General features: G+C 47.9%; 1 protein-coding gene across 36 annotated transcripts in view; it reads left to right on the top strand.

Moving 5' to 3' along the window:
* CLASP2 (cytoplasmic linker associated protein 2) overlaps positions 1 to 22,727 on the top strand; it is a 2,478,243-nt gene that overhangs the window by 1,373,361 nt on the left and 1,082,155 nt on the right. For 20 of the 36 annotated variants that reach the window (XM_069613152.1, XM_069613157.1, XM_069613154.1 and 17 more), the window contains one exon: positions 17,868 to 17,894. The exons of the other annotated variants lie outside the window; for them this stretch is intronic. In XM_069613152.1, coding sequence (XP_069469253.1) covers positions 17,868 to 17,894 — 27 coding nt within the window. The remainder of the gene's footprint in view (positions 1 to 17,867; positions 17,895 to 22,727) is intronic. 36 annotated transcript variants of the gene reach the window in all.

Below are 22,727 nucleotides of genomic sequence, written 5' to 3'. Positions count from 1 at the left end.
AACGGCTGCTTCCTCATGTACTTTGCCTTGCTCAGAGTGTGCTCTCATGCTCCGGCTTTTATCCATGTGGGGAAGTGAGATGGAAGTCAGGTGTGTGTAATGATCAGTAATTGCCTGACCTTGCCTGACCATCATGTTGGGACATGTCAGGTATACGGTTTGGGTGTTTGTCCGTTTTCCCTCACAGTGAGTTGTCCGTGATAAAGTGTTAGTGTCGGAAAAAGGGGGCAAATCCCTAAGTGTCATACTTGGTAGGATGGCGTAAAGATGTTTTAGGGAAGGGGATACCACGTCTCATCGTCCAGTGTCCTACTTCCACTCCCGAAGACCGCCCCATCCAGGTCATGATCCTACACGGTTCCACCCCCAGGTACTGGATCCAAAAGCAATAGCTGTGTCCAAGCCACCTGGATGACATATCCCCAGTGACTAGCGGGTGAGACACCTTCAGGTTTCTTATAACGGACAAGAAAATAAATGGATTATTCAAAAGCTAGAGGATCAAAATACTGACTGTGACTGAAAAGGTGGAAGTCCAAGCCAGTGAAGCCGGAGTTTGGGGTGGTCAGAGCTCAGTACTGAGACAGGTGAAACCCTTAATGATCTGTGGCCAAGCTCTTGCAGGCCTGAGACCTTATCACAGCTGAAATGGTATAATAGTGAGGGTAGCCGAAAGCAATTATGCAGCTTTAGTGGTTAACAAGCCTGCCACCAAGACTACTGAACTCAGAAGCGGAAAACAGGCTACCCTGGAGCCGAATACCAGATGTAATAGATCTGGCAAGTCCACCAACGACACTGTAACTCTTACCTAGCGGTACAGAGCCAGCAGCTACTAGCCTGGAGGCTTCCTTGCATGCTTGAAACCAATGTCCTAGAGGTTGAGCCCATTTACGAAAGACCAAGAAGACCAGCCAAGCATGGCATAAAAACCCACAAAACTGTATCTAGGAAAAGCGAGTGACTTGGCAGATTGTACCTGGCAGGGGGCGGGGGTTAGAATGAGATGTTGCAGACACCAGCATCTATTCCTTGTGAGTGCTTAAAGAAAGCCTACCACCAGTCAAGACTGTAGGTGACACCTCATTGCGAAGCGCAGGTTGTGATGAATCCTGCAGAGTCATCTCTAATTCCCCGGCGGTGGTCTCTTCCCACATATTCAGGGAAATGTGGCCGCTGCCTGATCCTGACCCTGGGGGTGGAGTCAGTAGGGAGAATCATGTGTGGAAAGAAAACTGCTGTGGAGAGATGGTAGGTCCGACAGGAGGGACGCAGCATTCTTCCCTTGACTGTGAAGAAACCATAATCCCAGAGTCTCTAATGACCTGTTCTTCTTCTTGTAAGGTCTTAAAATCCACTTCTGTTAAACAGCTTAGGAACAACTTTATTCATCCTTCACATATGCAGAACTCCAGTGAAGTCTATTTGACAGCTGATGCTTATGATGATTGTTTTGGTGATAAATGTTTAACAAAAGAACTCAAAACATTATAGTCAGTGTGGGAGCATTGGACTCCCTATTTTTTAAAGTTGAAGTAAAATGATTTTTTAGCAAATCAAAATGTCAGTCCAATTCCTAATGGGATTATTTTATAAGAGTAAAAATGTTTTCACTGGAAAACGTAAATGGTTTTGCAATAATAATTCCTTTGCACCTACTTATTCATACACATTAAAAGATACAAGTTTACTTCTTCCAATTAAGCAGTAATAATAGTTTCTTCCTGTGGTACTACGCGCACTACTGGTCCAAACATTTCCTTGGAGCTGTGTGGGTGAAAGCAGGGGCTCCAGGTCCAATGTGTCTGTTTCCTATTTGTTGTGAGTATTTTTACTCCCTATTTCAGTAATAGAGGCCGATTCATCCCTTATCTGTATGGCTAGTTATAGTGATATTTTGGACTCTAATTCCCAGAAAGCTTTACGTACTGGGACGAAGAAGAGGAATAAAGTGTCAATGAGGACCAGTAGTACTGCCAAGAAGAACGTGTGGTTTAGTTGTTATCCATTCAAGCGTCTGAGTGGGGCATTTAAATCTGAAAATCACCCGCAGGTGGATAGGTGAAGGAGAAGGTGGACCGAGTTGCAGAGTATGCAGAGCGGGAAGCTGAGTCGCAGAGAGAGGCAGAAGCATGGGTGAAAGCCCTGCCGAAGGAGAGCAGCATTCCCAGACAGCCTCTTGTCATTCTGAAGTACCAGAGTGGGGGGGGAACGCAGCAGAGACTGACGGGCTCCCGAGAAGTACTGCAAAGTCACTGGCAGCCGCAGAGAGGTTGTCAGCAGCGCTGTCGAACTGAAGGGCAGGAACCTTACTGGCGAGGAATTGAGGCCGGCAAATGATCTGAGAGAGAGTTTGACAGGCCACGGAATCCAATCCCAAAGCAATACTATTTTGCAGCAACGCGCCACAAGTAGAAGACACCAGGAGATACAGGTAAGTTGGCCCAGTGAGAGTGGTAACCTTGGGGCGTACACAGACCATTAAGAGAAGGTTTTGAATACGATCAGGTAGACTTTACATAGAGAGAACAAGAGTGCAAATATGGTGCAAATCTCCTGATAAGAGATGCCAGTTGGGGAAAATGTGGAACAACATTGCCAAGATACTTTTTAAGAAAGGTGGACATAAGGAGCGTACACAAGCCCTCATATAGGGAATGCTACTGTGGGGGACATTGGTGCAATTCTTAACTGAAGTTAACATAGTTACGCCACTGAGGAAGTACAATTGTGTGCTATTTAAGGGAACTATGAATGTTGTGGAGAGACCTGATAGGAGCATCGGGTAGTGAACCTTTTTGGGAAGATACCTGGCAGGAGAGTACACCAGGTATATCTTGTGCGCCAAAAAGGGGATATTTCCGACAGGACAGTGAACCAGGATATTCAGAGTTTTCAGTTGAACATTCCTGGCAGGAGAGTACGTACACCAGGAAATACAAGGTTGTGTTGAAAAGGAGTTTTTGTTCTATTAAGCCTTCGTTAAAAGTTGAACATTTTACTTTGCCATCCTAAAGACTTTGAAAGACTTGTTTGTAATATATTTTATACTGTATGGTAGAAATAATTGCTTTGAGAACATCAGTCAAAGAGACATTGTCATTATCGTTATTGGAACTTTGATGAAACGGAGCATTTCAAAATACTTTTTCCTGAAACAGTTCAGGGGAAGGGAAGGTAAACCCTGGACACAATAATTGCTTTGTTAAAATTGTATCTATATGGTTTTGCACAATTTGGTGGAAGTGAAAACAAATTCTATTGTACATTTTTTTATTTTGAATATTAGTGTGAGGATCAGATGTGATTTGGGCACAAGGTCCCTTTGCTTTAGTTTTGATTTCATAGGTAGGGACATTTTCTTTTGGTTAGGGCAAGATAGGCCTTTTCCAACCCCATTATCTTTTAATATGGCTAATGTTGAGAACATTACAACTTTGTGTCCCCCTCTCATTGCTGACCCCCAGCAAGGTATAAACCTGTGAAAATGAACCGGACTCTTGCTGAGTCAAGTGGGACGAATCCAGGGTATTCGTCCCTTCTTCCCTAAGGGTAGCCACCACCTTTGAGGCTCGGGATGTGAGCTCGCTAAGCAAACCCCACCCTAGGGGTTTGCGAAAGCAGGAGCTCACTTAGAGGGGCCCCCACCCACTGGGGACAAGGACTGCCATTCCTGTGTGGAACTCCATGTGAAGAAAAGAATATCTGCATACATAGGAATTCAGGAAGAAAATGTTTCATTTAACCATGAGACTCAAAACAATTGTGATAATATTTAGAGACCTCTGGCTCAAGGCAATGTTAGTTACCAAGACAATGTGACAGCTGATCCTTCCCAACACACGCCCTCTTTTGGTCACAGGATGTAGATGAGAAGGCAATCTGCCTTGAATGGCAAAGAGATCTGTGGCGGTGAACCTCTGGAGTAGCGTGGCCCCTGATGTAAAGGGGCTCAGAGGTGGAGGGTCGAAATAATTGTTCTACTCTAGGACTTACTGCTCTAGTTAGGGCAGGTGTCAATAATGAAGAGGACATCCGTCTTTTGATAGTTTAGCAGCGGAATAGCTTGGCTGGCCGGTGGTTTTTCTTAAGATGTCCTCGACAAAATCAGCCTCTGGTACAGCTTCCTGGGTAGCAATCTGGAAACTTTCTGCTGCCTTCTGTTGTATTCGATATGAACATCTTCAGTGTCAGCAAAGGGATATTCATCCCGATTGTATTGGTCCACAGGAACCTCATCTTCATTGAGTTCACAAGTATATATTTCTTCTTCTTCCTGACAAGGATTAAAGACTTTTTGAAGTTTAGCCACAGGGGGAAAGGAACTCTCGTCCCGAGGCCTCGTGAGCGTGGACTTCTCTGAGAGTTGTACAAACCTCTCTAAACTACCCATACATCCCTCAAATTTCTCCCTGATCCAAATAGATGCACCAGAGGAGTCTAGGGGTGGAAAAGGCTCTTGTAATGGATCTTCCATCGCAGAACATCAAGATTTCTCCTTGACCAGCGAAGAAATCCCTCCAGTGCCTTCCGAAAAGCCCTTTCGGGGGACCGACTGTTGATGAGAGACCTTTTGTCTGTCCTTAGGCCTCTGCATGGGTTCGGATTAATCTTTCGACAAAGCCCTAGGTTTGTCCTTAGGTATCAATGAATCCCTGGACCGTTGCTTCTGATTATCCGCCGAAATAATCCTAGCAATGCTTTCGGCAACCTCTTCAGAGGGGGAAGGGTGTCTAGTTCGGTCCTTCGGTTGCACAGTTTTCGGCAGAACCGGGGTCTTTGACTGTGGACGCCTTCTTCGGATGCGTCTCGACGGTCTCAAGAGTATTGGGGGCAGCGCCCTTCGATTTAGAATGCCAGGTCGCAAGGCACAGTTGCGGGGAGGGCTGCCGATCCAGGCGGGCATGGGCAAAATATTCGGTGTTCCCGTGGGCGCTATGGGCCGTTTCGACTGTTTTGTCGAAGATGTCCCGGGGGTTGTGTCCTTAGTGTGTAGAGTGTGCATCCTTGTCGCAGGGGTGTACAGTCCCCATAAGAGGACTGGTGTCTTGCCTGACGGGGCCGGGGACTGTCGACACGCAGCGCGAATGCACCGCCGAGAGGTCAATGGCCTCCGAATCGGAGGCCTGTTTGTCACTTAGCCCCTCATCACAAACACTACTCCAGACTGACTGGTGGTTACTACAACCAGGAAAAGAGCGTGGGTTCCCCTTTCAACTTGGGAGGCCAGACAAGGAGTGCAAGAGGCTATACGCTCATGGGAAAAGGGTCATGGCTGCAGTGGCTTTTTCTACTCGCATCGAAAATAACACAACTTTTTTGGCTAGTTATGCCGACGCAAAATGGGCCATGCTACAGGAGGGCCTTCAAAAAGTCCCTCAACCCCTGCGGGCTAGCCTGCTCTCCACGGTAGCAGAAGGCAGACAAGTTAATCAGAGTATCTTAAAAAAATACTATGGGTGCGGCAGAGACGGCTGGCAGGTCCTTGGCTCAAGGTACCCTCTTGAAGAGACACATATGGTTACCAAGCTCTAGTTTAAACACCAGAAACTCAAGCTTCACTAATAAATAAGCTGGTGGAAGAGATTAATCTATTTGGAAAAGAAGTAGACGAAGCGCTCAAGACTGCTAAGAAAGAGCATGACACCCTCAAGACCTTGGATCAGATCACGCAGAGGCCTTCCCCAAGGGGGGGGGCGGATAGAGACGTTCCTTTCGTGGTCAACGTTTCCCCTCAGAACCAATACGGCTCGGGAAATAATTGGTCTTCTCCCAAGGAACCACCAGTTACACCACACTGTATCCCCCAAGAGGTCAACGACGTCGAAAAGGAACGGGCCGGCTAACATCATTTCTTCAAGCATGGGAGGGGATAACTACAGACCAGTGGGTACTCAAGACAGTCGCCCACAGGTACTGTATAGAATTCTGCTGGTCCCCCCAATTCAGACCTCCACGTTGGAGACGCCCGACGCCAGAACATCTGCACATCCTGCTACAAGAAGTGGAGACCCTGCAGGAAAAGGCCGCCGTAGAAGTCGTACCTCTTCCACAGGTAAACAAGGGTATTTATTCAGTGTAATTCATTGTTCCCAAAAAGTATCTCACCATGCGCCCTGTTCTAGATTTGCGCCTAGCGAACAAATTTGTGAAACCTCAAAAGTTTTGGATGGTCATCGTGCAGGTGGTCATCCCCCTGCTCACACAGGGGGATTACATGGCAACATTGGACATGAAAGATGCATACTTTCATATTTCAATGTTGCCAGCACACAGAAAAGACCTCAGGTTCATGATACAAGACAAGCACTATCAGTTCAAAGTAATACCCCTCGGCATAGCCTCAGCACCAAGGGTATTTACAAAGTTACTGTCAGTGGCAGCAGCACACCTGCACAGGCTATCAACCAGTTTATCCTTACCTCGACGACTGGCTCATAACAGGGGACTCTTACGAGACATGCCTGTCAAATACCCAAAAGACTACAGACCTTTTATTCAGCCTAGGATTCTCCATCAACGAAAAGAAATCCAGCTTAGACCCCATTCAAGTCAAGCAGTACCTAGGGGCTCTAATTCGAACAAGGGAAGGCCTTGTGTTCCCCTCCAACGAGAGGGTCCAAAACATGTTGTTTCAAATCTCTCACTATGTATCCAGTCGAGAGGTGACGGTACGCAGGGCTATGCAACTGTTAGGAATGATGGCGTCATGCATTTATTTGGTTCCTCACACACGCTTGCGCATTGTCCAATGTAGGAGTGGCTCAACAGCCAGTGGGGTCAGGCCAGCAGACAATGGGACGATCTAGTGGTTGTCTCACCAGCCCTCTTTCTGTAGCTGCGGTGGTGGTCAAGAGAGAACCTCTTGAAGGGAAAATCCTTCACCCCCACCGCAGTGGAGGCCACTCTCATAACAAACGCATCTCACAGGGTGGGGAGCTCGCCTGCTTTAACAAACAGTACACAGAGTTTGGTCGTCAGACATAGCATCCAACCACATACATCCGTTGGAACTCTAGGCAGTTTTCAAGGCACTGAAAGCTTTCTAGACACAACTGCAAGGGAAGACGGTCCTGATCCTCACAGACAGCACCACAGCCATGTATTATCTAAACAAACAGGGAGGCAGTCACTCTCCAGGGCCGTCCAAACTGTACCAGAACATTTGAAAGTGGGCTCTCAAACAAATGTTCCTGTTGTCTTGACATGTTCCAAGGGAATTCAATCTTCTGGCAGACGTACTCGGCAGAGATTTCCCACTAACCATGGAGTACGAATGGCAATTACACAAAGACATGATCTTCGATGTTTTCGCAGAATGGGCGTTCACAGAGATTGACTTGTTCGCAACTCTGGAGAACGCTCAATGCCAAGACTACGCCTCCAGGTACCCCCAGAACCGTTCCAAGGGGAACAGACTCTGGTTCACATGGTTAGGGAAATTTGTTTACGCTCGTCCCCCACCCCCGAATCCCCTTCCAACAAGATAATGCACAAGATGCACCAGGCACCAGTTACAATGATATTGGTGGCCCCCATGTGGGCCCACCATCCCTGGTTCGCTCATCTGATGGAGGTGTCCCCCTCTCCCCCAGTGAAGCTACCCTGCCCGTACAACATGTCGCAGAACAAGGGACAGACACTCCACCCATGCCCGCAAACATTGAACTTAGTGACCTGGCTCCTGAGGTCATAGAGTTCTGACACCTGCAACTCCCTCAGAGATGCATGGACATACTTAGGGAAGCGAGGAAACCTAACACCCGATATTGCTATTCCAGCAAATGGAAGCACTTTGTTATCTGGTGCAATTCCAAGGGCGTCAATCCCATTGACGGCTCCCCCACACACATTATATTGTACTTGTCTCAGGCCTGGTTTTTAATTTCCTTAAGGTTCATTTAGCTGCTTTCTCAGCCTACACCACGTCACAACAGAAGGTGTCTTGGAAAATACCAGTTATTAAAGCTTTCGTGGAAGTGGTTGAGATAATTCATCCCTCCATTTCTAATCCAGCTCCCAGATGGGACCTGAATGTGGTATTAACCAGACTTATGGGGTCTCCATTTGAACCTATGCATAAAGTAAGACAGCCTTCCTAGTGGCTATCATTTCTATTAGAGGGGTTAGTGAACTACAGGCACTCTCAATTCTAGACCCTTACTCTTAAGTCCCGTACCCTTTCCTCCATACTGCATAGGCGTCCCTTCCAAGGGACGGGAGACGGAACCTTTTTCACCAGAAAAAAAACCTTACCCTTTAAATTTAAAGGCACGCAGGGGTGTGGCCCAGGGAGCATGTGCTGCCCTGACTCTGCCCTCTGGCGTCACACCTCAGTCCCCTTTTTGCGTTGACGGGAACAGGACGAATTCACCACCGCTCCTGGGTTTGGCTTCGGCCATGTAATTCCACGCGCTGATACTTCTTCTCTTTTGTCTTTTTTTGTCTCTTTGTCATTCAGGTACTCGGTCCTCGGGCGTCATGCTCCTCCCTGGCGCATGTCGACTTCTACAGGGTTCATCGGGTATCCAGCCTGCAACGGCTGTTCCCAATTTCAGACACCCACGCCCTCTGCCTACGTTGCCTTGGCCCAGACCATGGTTGGCAAGCATGTTTAGCGTTTGGCTCGCTGTCCTTGAAAGCACTGAAGAACAGACTAGCCAGGTGGAGGGAGCTCTTCCAGAAGTAGACTCCAGAGGACCTCAAGAACTTTGTGAAACATCGAACCAGGCCCAAGATAGGGCCGATTATTCTCCATCGCACCCCGCAAGGGAGACTCCTTCCCAGGGACTCTCCCACATGGGAGGCACCGGTTAGGTCCTTCTACCAGCATGTGCACAGAGGCGGTTTACAGCTACTGGCCTCCGGGCCAAGGGATCCTCTGATCCTCCCGGTGACAGTGTTGAGGGACCTGAAGGTTCTTTTACCGGGTCTTCTCCCGAGGGGCTTCGCCCTTGTACCAGCACCATGGCCGAGGGACTACGCCCTAATACTGGCAATACGTCCGAGGGGGTGCCTAAATGCAGCTCTACCAACCCCCCCGCCCCCCCCCGGGTCAAGGTTACCACACCTACTGGGCCTAGGCCAGAGGAGCAGGGTAGGCCTCGTGATCCACACGCAAGAGTCTTGGACGAGGCCTGGCCCAGCGTTCCGAGCAACACGTGGCAGGCAGCTCGACCAAATGGCCACCGCTCCAGACAGAGGCACCTGTCCAACATCATTCCAGGAATTCGGCAAAGAGCAAGGGTCAAGGTGGGACTGGCCTCAACCAGGTAGGTCGTCTACAGTCTACCCCTCTTTTGCGCAGGTCATCTTTCCTTTGCGTCCATATGGACAGGGTATGCAGCGGCTCCAGCAGCTCCCCACAAACCCATCATCACCCCCTGCCACCTCCTCGGCCAGTGAAGAGGTTCTCTTCGAGAGCTTCCTCGGCCTCATGAAGTCACCTCGGATGGGGATTATTACCAAAGACGCCATCAGGGAAGTTCTTCCCGTAATGCTAGCGGCACCCGAGACGCCTCCGCCGACGCCCCAGGCCCCGGCGCAGCTGCCTCCTCCGGCTCCCCAGCCAACTCATCAGTTGGCTCTGTACCAGCCTCCGCTGCCTCCTCAGCCTACGACGCGGTCCCTGTACCCCAGCCTCTGGCGCCAACTACTACTACTCCTCCTCCCCGACAGGATCCCCAGATCCACAGGATACGGATGAGGAACCGGACACGCCATCCTCAGCCAGGGCCTTCCACGAATGTCTTGCCGGGCTGGCAGAGTATCTGGGCCTGCTCCAACCCGAGGTCGAGCAGCTGGCAGAGGGGGTCCTGGCTGAAGTCCTCACACGACGCCCCTCTGCCAAAACGGGGATTCCAATGCAAACCAATGTAGTCTCCCTGGCCAAGAAGGGTTGGCTCAAGCCCCACTTGGCCCAGCCGGTCAATAGACACCTGGATGCCAAGTACAGGCAGATGGAGGGGTATACACTCTTGCTCTGGGCCCATCCTCAGCCACACTCCTCGGTGATCGCTGCGGCATCCCTGTACTCCAAGCCTCAGTCGTCCTCAGCCGCCTCCTCTGCAGCGCTGCTAGGTAAGGAGGAGAAGATCTTGGAGGCGTACGGCAAGAAACTCTATTCCAACGCATCCTTGCATCTTCGTCAGGCCAATGCAGAAGCCATGCTGGCTGCTACCAACCAAAGATTATGGTGGGAAATTGCAGACTTCCTCCCAGAACTCCCCACCCAGAGCCAATCGCGCTTTAAGGCAGGGCTAGCCGAGGCTAAGCTGGTGGCGCATGATCTCATGGAATCCACTGTGGCCCATTTGTACACCTCTGGCCGTCTGCATTGCCACGGACATGAGAAGGACAGCCTGGCTCTGGGCAAGAAAATTCAACCCGGACGTCCAGGAACGCATATTAGATCTACCGTTCAAGGGAGGTGAGGGGGACTTGTTCCACTCCTCCACGGACGAAGAGCTGAACAAAAAGAAAAACAGCTCACAAACGGCCAAGTGTTTATCCATTCTTACAAAGACCACGCCCAAATCGTACACCCAATCTCAGCAGCGCACAGAAAGGGGTCGTATATATGGAGGTTTCCGCGGATTCCAGGAACGCAGATCCAGGCAGCCGGACCGCTCGCTGTCTCAGAACCGGCACAAGCAACAAAAAGGGGGTGGGGGTAAGTGCTTTTTCCAGTCCCCCTTCTCCGAGGGAAAGGAGGTATGACACTCCCCTTTGGGTCCACGTGTCTCTGGGGCGGTGGGGTGGGAAGGCTTGCTCTCCATGCACATTCCTGGCGCCAAAATTTCGCGGACACCTGGATCCTCTCTAGTATCCACGGGGTACCACCTTCCTATCCCAGCCTCCCCTCCTTCCTGCCCTCCACTACCACAGGTTGGGACAGCAACTCTTTTGGCAGGGATCCGATCGCTCGTAGAGAGCCAGGCAGTGGAGGAAGTCCCTGCCTCCCAGCGAGGCTTTGGCTTTTACTGCAGGATTTGCGCCATTCAGAAGAAGAACCAAGCGGGCCTGAGAGTTGTGCTGGACATGTCCACCCTCAAGCTCTCCTTACTCCTGCAAAAATTCAAGATGGATACGCCAGCTTTTATAGCAGAGTCATTGGACAAGGGAGACTAGATGTGCTCCCTTGACCTGAAGGATGCGTACCTACACGTCCCAATTTGGCAAACCCATCGTTCTTTGCTTCGGTTCAGGATCATGGGCTACCATTTTCAGTACAAGGTCCTTCAGTTTGGCCTCAACTCGGCCCCCAGGGTCTTCACCAGGCTCATAAGTGAAGTGGTGGCCTCCTCAGAGTGCAGAGCCTCCACATTTATCCATACCCCGATGACTGGCTCGTCAGGGCTACATCTCCGGAAGTGGTTCACCACTCTTCCCATTCCCTTATGAACACGTTGCACGATCTGGGCTTTTCGCTCAACCTCAAGAAGTCACAGCTGCAACCCACACAGACTCCGACATTTTTTGGGCCTCATCTGGGACACATGCTCCCAGAAGTTATTTCCTTCGGAGGACAAGATCCCGGCTATAAAGAGAGCGACCACCCAGTTTCTCAGCAGGGAAGTGACCTCGGCATGGTGGTACCAACATCTCCTGGATCTAATGGCAGCGGTCCTATTAGCCGTCCCACACATAAGATGAAGGATGAGGAGTCCTCATCTGCACTTCGCAGCCTCATGGAACCAGGAGTAGGGCTCTCAATCCAAGATGATCAACGTTCCTCCATCTCTCCACCCGGACCTAACTTGGTGGTCCAGAGACACAGGCCACCACGGATTCCTCGCTCGGGTGCTGGGGAGCCACCCTGAACTATCTCTTGTTTCACGGCACCTGGACTCAACAGGAGCAGAAATACCACATCAATTGGCTAGAGCTGAACTTGCCAATCTGGCTTTCGCTCAGGGCCTTCCTACCACTTCTCAAGGGCAAGGCCATCGTCATCCAGATGGACAACTCGACCTGCATGTACTACATCAACAAGCAGGGAGGCACCAGATCCCCTCCTCTGTGCCGACTGGCGCTCAGCATGTGTGGGTGGGCCCCGGAAAATGACATTTTACTCACAGCAGTCCACCTCCCAGGGGAATCCAACCTGGAAGCAGACATGCTCAGCAGGCTGGCAGCAGACAATTACGAGTGGCAGCTAAACGACCTAGTTATTCAGATCTTCTACAGGTGGCGCCAACCCCAGGTGGATCTCTTTTCCACCTGGCACAATGAGAATTGTCCCCAGTTCGCATCTTGGCAAGGCCAGGGCCCCGGCTCTCTGAGCGACGCATTTCACCTGCAGTGGACCGGCATGAAAGCCTCTGCCTTTCCGCCCATGCCCCTGATTCACAGGGTAATTTGAAAAATCAAGGCGTCTCACCAACTCATCATTCTAATAGCTCCATGGTGGTCGGCCAGGCCATGGTTTTCGGAGCTGCTCAGTCTCTCGGACGTGCCCCCGATTCACCTCCCGACGGGCCCAGCACATCGTCTGGCGCAGCAGGGGAGCAGAGTCATCCACCCGCGCCACAAAGTAGCCCTCACAGCGTGGTACTTGAGCAGGTAATGCTTTGGCGCCTCAGCCTTTTACAGGCCAATCTGGTGATCATAAAGGGCGCTAGGATCAAGGCTACCCGGGCCCAGTATAAAAGCAAATGGACCAGATTTTGCTACTGGGCAGACTCCAAGGGAATCGACCCCCTGGCCTGCACCTTAGACGATGTGTTCTCCTTCTCGGCGCTCCTCGCCCACTCAGGCGTGCAGGTAGACACCTGCCGCACATACCTCGCAGCCATTGGGGCTTGCAGGAACTTGGAGGAAGGCATCATCTCCTCCTCCAATCCTATCGTCAAACATCTGACGGGACTCGCAAGGCTCTATCCGCCTGTCAAGTGGCCGCACCCGGTGTCTGACCTCAACATAGTCTTGGGCGCTCTGGCGCTCAAACCATTCGAGCCAATGGCGTCCATGGACATCAGCCTGGTCACCATCAAGATGGCCTTACTAGTCGGCCTCACCTCAGCTCTTAGAGTCAGCAAAATCCAGGCGCTTGTCGCCTCAGAACCATATACTACCTTTCACAAGGACAAAGTAGTCCTGCTGACTCACCCGGCATTTCTGCCCAAGGTCCCGTCTGCTTTCCACTTGAATGGGGAAATAGTCCTTCGTACGTGTTTTCCTGATCGATCCCAAGGACGAAGCATGGAGAGTTCTGCACTGCCTGGATGTCGGACGTGCCCTGAAATTCTACTTGGACAGGACCAAGGGTTTACGCAAATCGGACTCCCTGTTTGTCATTTCGGAGGCTCAAGACCAGGCCTCTAAGGCGTCCATATCCCGCTGGATGGTCTCTGCCATCAAAGAAGCGTATCCGGGCCAGCACAAGCCGCTCCCGGCCAACATACATGCCCACGCAGTCAGGGCCAAGGCAACAGCCATTGCATTCCATCGCCATGTCCCATGGCAAGTCATAAGCAGGGCGGCCACTTGGGCCTCTCCCTCGGCTTTCTGCAAGTTTTACTGTTTGGATGCCGGCTCTCGATCTGATGCAGCGTTCGGACAGGTGGTTCTCAGGAACCTATTTGCTTAAGGAGGGTCTCCTCTCCACCCTGGGCTACAATCAGTTGTAATAGCCCATGCAGTATGGAGGAAAGGGGACGGGACGTAAGAGCAATTATAAGTTACTCACCATAGTGACTAACATACTCGTAGTCCCTAGTCCCCTTTCCTCCATACGTCGCACCAAACTCCCCCCTAATAATACTTGTGTCATTAGGCAATTTTAATTCTATTGTCGACACGTCAACTGTGACTGAAGTGTGGCGCCAGAGGGCAGAGTCATGGCAGCGCATGCTCCCTGGGCTGCACCCCCGTGCGCCTCTAAACTTGAAGGGGAAAAATGTTTTTTTTCTGGTGAAAAAGGTTGCGTCACGACCATGCAGTATAGAGGAAAGGGGACTATGGACTAAGAGTACGTTAGTCACTACGGTGAGTTACTTATCATTTTGTTACGTTAAGAGATAAGATGGTTCTGCGTACCCACCCTAGATTTGCGCCTTAATCTATCTCCAAATTTCATCTGAACCAATCAATAGAATTCCCTACTTTCTTTCAGAACCCTACCAACATGGCCGAAAGAAGCCTACACACCTTAGATGTCCGTAGGGCAGTCATGTTGTACCTGGACAGAACTAAGCCACTGAGAAAAACAAACCAATTTTTCCTTTCAGTGGCAGCTGGTAAAGAAGGGGAATCCTGTCTGTAAATCAGCAATCTGAAGGTGGATTGTCAAATGCATCACACTCTGTTATACTCTTGCTAAGAGAGAACTGCCCTTCAAGCCTAGAGCGCATTCTGCTCTGGGCACTGGGGCTTCCATAGCATTCATTGCAAATGTTCCCCTAGAGTCCTATTGCAAAGCGGCAACCTGGAGTTCTGTACACACCTTTACAAAACACTATTGCCTAGACACTCGTTCTAGGTCTGCTTCTCAGGTGGCACAAGCAGTACTAAGACATCTTGTCACTACTGTTCCTTCTCACAATCCAACTCCAACTCTGAGTACTGCTCTCTATTCTATGCACAGCATGTGATTCTAAACAGATTAACAAGCATCAGAAGACATGCATTACTTATTGTAAAAGCAATTCTGATGATTGTATCGTCTTAGATTCACATGCGCCACCCTTCCTCCCTGCTCGGATGGAAGGAACATAGACGTCTTACTACTTTGTCTCGTTTCTGTAGTCACTCACGATAGTCATAGGTTCCCTCATGGCAGAAGAAATGCAATCGGAGGGACCTCCACACGTGAGGGATTTTGGGTACACCACACGTCACGTAGGGATAGTGTTACAGGCACGCCCATGTCGACGTCCCCTTTCGATTCTCCAAAGCCAAGATGCAATACTCTGCGGTTACCACTGGATGTCGGACTATATGCACAGCATGTGTATCTAAGCAGATACAATCATCAGAAATGCTTTTACGGAAAGTAATGCATGTCATATATTTTCTTTTTCTTTACAAGGACGTTAGTACATAAGGAGGAACAGAGATTCTGATAACCGAGGAGAGGCCAAACTACTTAAATTCTAAGTGCAGGTCCTTTTTTGCTTACATTTTAGTTAAGTTTTCCTTAGTGGTAGGGTCCGGTAGAAGATAGGTTTGGACATAAGACTTGTTTTGACAAGCACCTTAGTATAGTTTTGTAGGTAGGGAATATCCCTTTAGCAATAGGGATAGGAAGGTGTTTTCTTCATTTAATTTTAAATAAATCTAGTTAAATAATATGTCTTCTGGTCTGAGTCCTTCTTCTGGTCTGCCACACAAGACACTGAATCGCACCAAGACAGCTGGTACGGAGGTGTGGCTTCAAAGAAAGACACTCTGTCCTTTAGGACAGAGTGTGCTCCACTTACTAGAGGGAAGGGTACTTTATCCCTTAACAGTAACTTGGGACATAACGGGTCAGGGAAAATAGGGACAGACGTTTTCGTACTGGCAGCATTACAAAAAGTGAGCTGGTTGTTATATCCGTATGAAGATGAGTGGCAACAATGTGACCGGTTTCTTTATCCCCGAGACTGAAACTATGATAAGAAAAAAAAACCTGGGGCACAACAAATATGCCTGTTGAAAAGTTCACTTTGATACCTTCTATTTTTTCACATCCTGACACTGTTTAGGCTTTTACCAGTGAGTACTTCCCAGTTGTATTTTTGATAAACCCCTTAGATCCTTTAGGTGTTTATCAGAAACTACCCTTTTAACCTTTGTGAAGTGGATCATGTGGTTTGTCGATAAGCCTTAATACTCACTAGGATGCTTTATTAGGAGTAATGTGTTGTAACAGGAGGAGCCTTTGGTGCACCATTTGGCTAGAAAAAGAGTACCAATGCTTTAAGGACTTATTTGCGGCAATATCCATAAATTAGGAATAGTCTTACAGTTTGTATTATGTATTTGTGTTTTTCATTGCTTGGGAGTAGGTGTATAGAAATGGAGATACATTTTCAAAGATGGACATGTGGTCTGTCTTCTGCTCTTTGATCTCTTACTAATCACTACACTATAACAGTTAAACACACTCAGTGAATCATACAAAGCTGTTTCCATCGATGGGAATACGATCACTGTGGCATAAGAGGTAAAGACCTTGAGTGTATGCCTAGTTTGCACGTTATCTCTAACTAGACAGGTAAACTCCATTGCAGCAGACACTGCGAATCTGATCAATGCCTGCGGGCCATTCCTATCCACAGACAGCTGCATCCCACTGGCCAGAGCCCTCTTACTCTCCAGGATTGATTACTGCAACTCCCTCTTCGCAGTTACCAATGCCTGCAACATAAAGAAACTCCAGGTCATTCAGAGTAACGCTGTAAGAGCAGCGCTAAACCTCTCTAAAAAAAAGACCACATTTCAACAGCCAGACCTAACATCCACTGACTACCAGTCCAAGAAAGCAACCTGTTCAAAACGTTAGCATTGACCCACAAATGCATCTCCTAATACCGCCCTATCTACCTGTCCAGAGAAATCTCCAAGGCACAATCCTCCAGACCTTCCCGAGCTGCTACTTGCATCTACTTGACATTCTAGATACAGGCGCCAGAAAGCAGGAAGGAAGCAGCTTCCCGGTGATCGCGGCCAAACTCTGGAATGCCCTCCCTCTAATCCTGAGATCTGACAAATCCTCCTGATCTTTCCACATAGGCCTCAAAACCTGGCTGTTCTCCAAGACCCCCAAATTTAGCTGAACCCACTCAACCTTGTAACTCTTGGCACAGCCATCTTCACCTTGTTAGGTACTCTGCTTCACATAACTTGTACGTATCACTTATGCTCTGAAGCATTGCAACCTGAACCATTGTAACCACTAGCTGTATCTATTGTATTTCCTACATACAACTTGTTTGTATCACATACACTGTGAACTATTGCAACCATTACCTGTAACTTTTGTATGACTGTAACCTTTCGTATCCTTGGGCAACCACTTCCTCCATGTAATCCAGCGTCCAGATGCCCACTGGTTCGGTGCGCTATACAAATGACAAAATAAATAAATACATCATTCAGGAGGCTAAGGGGCTCAGCACATTTTAGGATTTAAAAGTATTCGATTCCCTTGAAATATTGGTAGTTTGTCATTAGTAATTTTATCCAAATATTCATATCATTCTTTAAGGCATCCCAATTAATTCATTGTTTTCAGTGGCCTGCCTGGTACTGCTATCCAAGTTACAGCCCCAAGCATGCCTAAGGGGAGATGTGCCTTTTTAAGCCAGGATTTGGAAATGTAGTGTACTTCAAGAATCAAAACCTAACCTCTGCACTTTATTTCAAAATGTAAAAGCAAGTGCATTCACATTAACACAATGGTCTTTGGTACGTTTAAGGTAATATACAGTCTGTCCTATGCTATGCTTTTTGATTCTTTTGATGTCTTTGGTCGTTCTGTTGTTCCATTTTGTTAATATCCACATGGTTTCTGTTGTGAATAATAATGTTTCACATCTATTGTCAAATTTGAAAACCTACAATTGTTAGGTTCCTGCTTCCATGCATGTTCTCTCCTCTTGTCAGAGCAGAAAATTAAATTGTTTTGTTTGCTTAATTTTGCATTGTTTCCAGTTAACGAGTACCTAAGCATTCACATCTAGGTCAGCACTAGGACAGCAATTACACATCACTGTTTTTGTACATAATTCCTTAAGTGTTCCTTCTGCTTGATTTGTGCGGTTTTGTTTATGCACTGGCACACGGTTGATTTCCATTCACATTCATATTAATATGCTCTGCTCCCTCCCTCTTCATGGTTAATGCACCTTTACCCTAATCCTGCCTTTGCACTTGTTTAGGATCACAGTCCGCTAACCCCATTGGTGGTAAGATTTTGCAGAATTGTGTATGTGTATGTCACTTGTCGTTACAACATTTGTCTGCATAATCCTTGCATTGCTTGAAGACAAAACACTATGGATGATACTTCCAAATTTCATTAAAGCAGTGCATCATTTGGCCATGCATAGAAATGTGTGCGTTTTTTAAATCTGTTTTTTTTTGTTATTGGTTATTTCCATGGTTTCATAATTAGATTGTGGTGATTCTGTTGTGCCTGCTGCATGTGTAGATTCTGTTCTCATTTGTGCCCATTATTAGTTGTCTCTACAAGAGTCACATGTCCCCCCACCTTCAACCTCATGCCGTCTCACATCTGTTGTATTAAATCTCTCTTCCTTCGCTGTTCACTGTTCCATCGTTCAATCTTTGGCCTATTAGAGCTCCCGAATCTCATTTATATTGGCTTTTGCCTCTTAACTTGATGTCTCCTCTCTTCACTCCTCCCTCCCGTGTTTTTCTTTGTTGCATGTTTCCGACTTGAATAATTTGTATATTTTTCCTTCTCAAAACCATTGTAGGAGTACATACAAAATTTGTCTCTTGGAATAGCAATTAGAATTTGGTATCATATGACTTCATTTAGGACAGTAAAAAGGCACAGAGCCATTGATTTGGGTAATGTGTTTATGAAGCTGAAACTCTATTATAACAATGGTTGAGCAAAAGTGTTTCCCTGTTTTCTAGTTGTCTTCTTAAATGTGCTCTAGTGAGCATCATCTCTTACAAATCACAATAAGATTAAATCATTTATCACCACTTATGTTTTGAAAAGAATGTGTTGTAGACTTTGTGTAAATGAAAGGAAGGACATTATTTTAGTTTTTTATATTTCGTCGCAAATTGGAATGGATTGCTAATAAGCATGTATGCCCGAAATTAGCTGTAAGCCATTCAAGGCGAATCTACTGAGAGCTAGCCTAGAACGAGGACAGTAGGTAGCGACAGTGGACAATTACAATTAATCAGTTGTTTACTTTGACTACTGCCGGTAGTGGTGGGCCCGACTTTTGCTCGGGCCTTTAATGTGGTTTCTGGACCATTACCATCCGGTACAACCTCCCACTGCGGGCATTATAGCCATTAGCACATCAGCAAAAGGTCCAGGGAGCTAATGGTGGTTTTTTCAGAAAGAAAAAGTGCAGATTGCAACGTTTTTTCCCTTAAAAAAAAAAAAACAACTATGGTCCAAATGGTTAGTAAGGAAAATGCAGGAGTTATTTAGCAATGGTCCCTTTCAATTTCCATTGCTGCCAAAGATCAAGCCGCAAGATGTTTGGACTACGCGAGTGGAGCAGCATACAAGTATTTATTGTATTTATCGGTGTGGGTTGAGGATGGAAGTGTTTGGGCTTCTACTACTTGATTCATCCTGCATTCTGAGCAGTCTCGTTCTCTACTCAACCTTCCAAAGTTTTGATTTGTTGAAATTCTTTGTTTGTTTATTGATTTATAAAGTGCACCAAACCCGGAGGTATCTGGGCGCATATTACTAGTAGTTTACATATAGTCAGGTTACACGAAAGATTAATTACAGTATTTACAGTCAAATTATACAGTCATAATATACAATACAGCAGTAATGGGCAAAAGTACATTAGGTGGAAGTTCAATAAAGCGGTTGGCACAGCAGGCAGTCTCAAGATGTAATGACCGAGGATCCGTAAGGTTACCCTAGAACTTCATCGGTCATTAGTAGCTAACAAGTTTTTAGTGTTTTTCCTAAACATGTGGAAAGACTGTACAGAAAGCAGACCAACGGGGAGGGCGTTCAAAGACTGAGTGGCCAAAACTGGGAAGCTGCTCCCACCTGCTCTTTTCAGATTAAATTTTAGGACTGTGAGGCAGAAGGAATTAGCCGTTCTGGAAGGATGAGTTGAGGATTATTTTACAATTTTGTTCTTTAGGTATTTCGGGGCAGCATTATTTAGCCATTTGTGGGTAAGAGACACTGTTTTGAACTGTATTCTGTCCTTAATTGCTAGCCAATTGCTCTTTCGTCTGGCTTCTGAGATGTGTTGTCTCCTAGGAATACAAAGGGCTGTTCTGAGTGGGTTGTTTTGCAGTATTTGCAAATTGTGTCCGACGTATTTGCTAGCTCCTAAATATAGGGCATGGCAATAATCGATTTTTGAAAGAATTTGCACTCTTGCTAAAGTGATGCAGCTCTCAGTGGAGCAGAATGGTTTGCAAACTTGTATCAGCTTGCAAATGTACGCTGTGGCGGATGCCGTAGCATTAACCTGTTTATGTAAATTAAGAGTCAACGTAGAAACCTAGAGTTTTTACCTCTTTTGCCACTTTAATGTTGCCGTCATTGTTGAAGGCTGTGTATTTATTGCTGAGTTTGTTGAGGTTCGCTGGGGCTCCTAGGATCAGTAGCTCAATTTTATGATCATTAAAGCATAGTCCATCGGGTGCCATCCAGGCTTGAATTATTAAGTAGATTTTATTCACCAGGGCCAGGTCAGTATCATAGTCACTGGTGAGGGGAATGAGGATCTGGGTGTCAGCTGCATAATTTGTGCATAACACCCCCTTGGAGAGGGCGGGTGGCACCATCTCGATTGACGAGGACGACTTCTCGTGGTCCACTTGAGCCTTCAGGGGCAGGTCGGTCACATTACTTGGCGCCTTGGCCTTCTCTGGCTTCTCATGCAGCTTCCTGGGGTTAACCGACTTCCTCTGTGAGGAAGAGCTGGAGCAATGGCTTGAGATGGAGGCAGATGGTGATGTTGATTGTGCCCTGCAAGTCGCAGGACCCACTTGCGTGGCAACCCCGACGGAAACCATCTTGCGGCGCTTGGCCTCGTCTTGGGCCCCCACAGATGGAGTGCCCTGAAAGGACTTAGAAGCCTGCTCCTCGGACCGGCCGGTCCTGGGTGAGGCATGCCCCTGCTTGCTGCACGGGGTAGAGGCCTTGTCGCTGAGCCACGCTGCCAATCTGCTCTGCCGATCCTTCAAGGTGCATTTGGTGAATCAGTAGAGGATGTGGATGGAGACAGTAGAGGCACTGGGAGTGTTTGTCCTCCACAAACACATTCCTCAACCCGCAGCTGGAGCAGAGCTTGAAGAGAGAACCTCTGTCCTTCTCCTCCGACATGGTCAGGCGTGCAGTGTAGGCCCAATGGCCTTCTGGAATCTTCGATGACAACTCAATAATTCTTGTCCTCGAGGGGCGATGAAAGACGCTGACAAAAGGATCCTTGCTTGCCGGTCAAAGGAACTAAAGAGCACACAGGCTCTATTAGACAAAAATCAAACTTTTTACTGAAAAAGCGTGAAAAATCATTGATAAGCTACAGAGCAAAACACATGGACTCCCAATACTTGAATGTGCAGTAAAAATCTGAAGATGGCTGCCAGGGAAGGGGCTTAGGGAGAGGGCACTTATTGGCTGGGGGCACTATGACCCAGGGCTCAGTGATTGGTTTCTTTTACTGAGGATTCCCGGCTGACGACTGGGAATATTCATGAGCATGTGAATCCATGCCAGACCCCATGCTGGAGAAACTGTCCTTCCCTTTACCCACCATCTGCTTCTAATCAAAGGGACTCCAGTAATTCTCTAGTTTGTGAATTCACCATTATTTTTCTGAGGTCGGAATGAGGTGTTCAGCTCCTACACCACAAATAGAAGAGGTAGGTCCTGTTCTCCTTGGAAAGGTATCAAGCTTACCAGCTCTCCTCTGCAGGTTCCTCCATCTGGAACGGCCTACCTGCCAGCCTCAGACTTGAGCCTGACCACTTGAAGTTCCAGAAGCGGCTCAAGACCTTCCTTTTCTCTTCTGCCTTCTCTTTCTCACTTTCCTGCCAACGTACCTGACCGCTGTGTTGACAGGTGGCCTGGCACCCACCGAGTCACTGGATACCAGGCCCCCATGACCAGTCCTTCTTGCATTGCCTCCTTGCCCTCCGTACACTTAGGGGCTGTATCTGTACCCCTAAAGCCCCCACCACCCGGCTTCCTTGAACTTGCAGTGTAGCACTGCCCACGCTTGCCTAACTCAGAGCCATGCTTCCCTGATCACATTTCTCCCTCCCTTTCCCATGCACTTTGCCCTCTCCCTTTCTCCCTGCACTTTGCGTTGTCGCACTTGCACAATCTGAATGTCACAATGCAGAGTGAGATCGTTGTCTTGTCTTCCTTCTGTCCTCCCTCCCCAGTCTTGTCACGCCTAGAAACACTTGTGTACAGGCACATTATAAATAACCTATCAGCAGAGAACAAAGGGTTTCTTTGGCAAGCCACCATCGTGAAACTGCCATTGGCAGATTCACGTGGCTCTGCAGCTGCAGGTCACAATGGAAAACCAGGTAGCTAGATTGGGTTTCCGCAGTTTTAATTATTTCTTATCTGTCCCTATACCTAACTGGATAGAGCTTTATTTTTATATTTTACCAAAGCACTTTCACCAGATGAATGGGGCTATGCAGTTAAAGGCATTTTGAACATGGCTGTCAGTACTGTACTGTAAAACAGCAAAGGGCCAGAAGGAGGGTGGTCTGGAAGGCATTGAAAAAAAAGCTAGGGAGTAACCCTCACATCCTCATGACCCAAGCATCAAGCATCTTTAGTGGTGTGATGCTGCTACCTGATGAATAGACTTCCTCCCTCACACCGTAGTCAAATAGACAGACAAATTCACAGTGGCTTGGAACTGGGGATTGTTCCGAGGACAGCAGTGACAGGGAAGCCTCTTATCTGGGCACCTCTGCTTCTACTTTGGCAGGGAACGTGATGCTGTGGCTGCTTGCTTGAAGGTGAACAAACAAAAAGAACTTGAAGCGGAGGCAGGCGGATGCTGCATGGCAAGGCC

The sequence above is a fragment of the Ambystoma mexicanum genome, chromosome 5p, assembly GCF_040938575.1.
Source record: "Ambystoma mexicanum isolate Mex_15411 chromosome 5p, UKY_AmexF1_1, whole genome shotgun sequence".
Lineage (NCBI taxonomy): Eukaryota > Metazoa > Chordata > Amphibia > Caudata > Ambystomatidae > Ambystoma > Ambystoma mexicanum.
The sequence above is the reverse complement of the archived record's forward strand: the minus strand, read 5'-3'. Positions and strand labels throughout refer to the sequence as shown.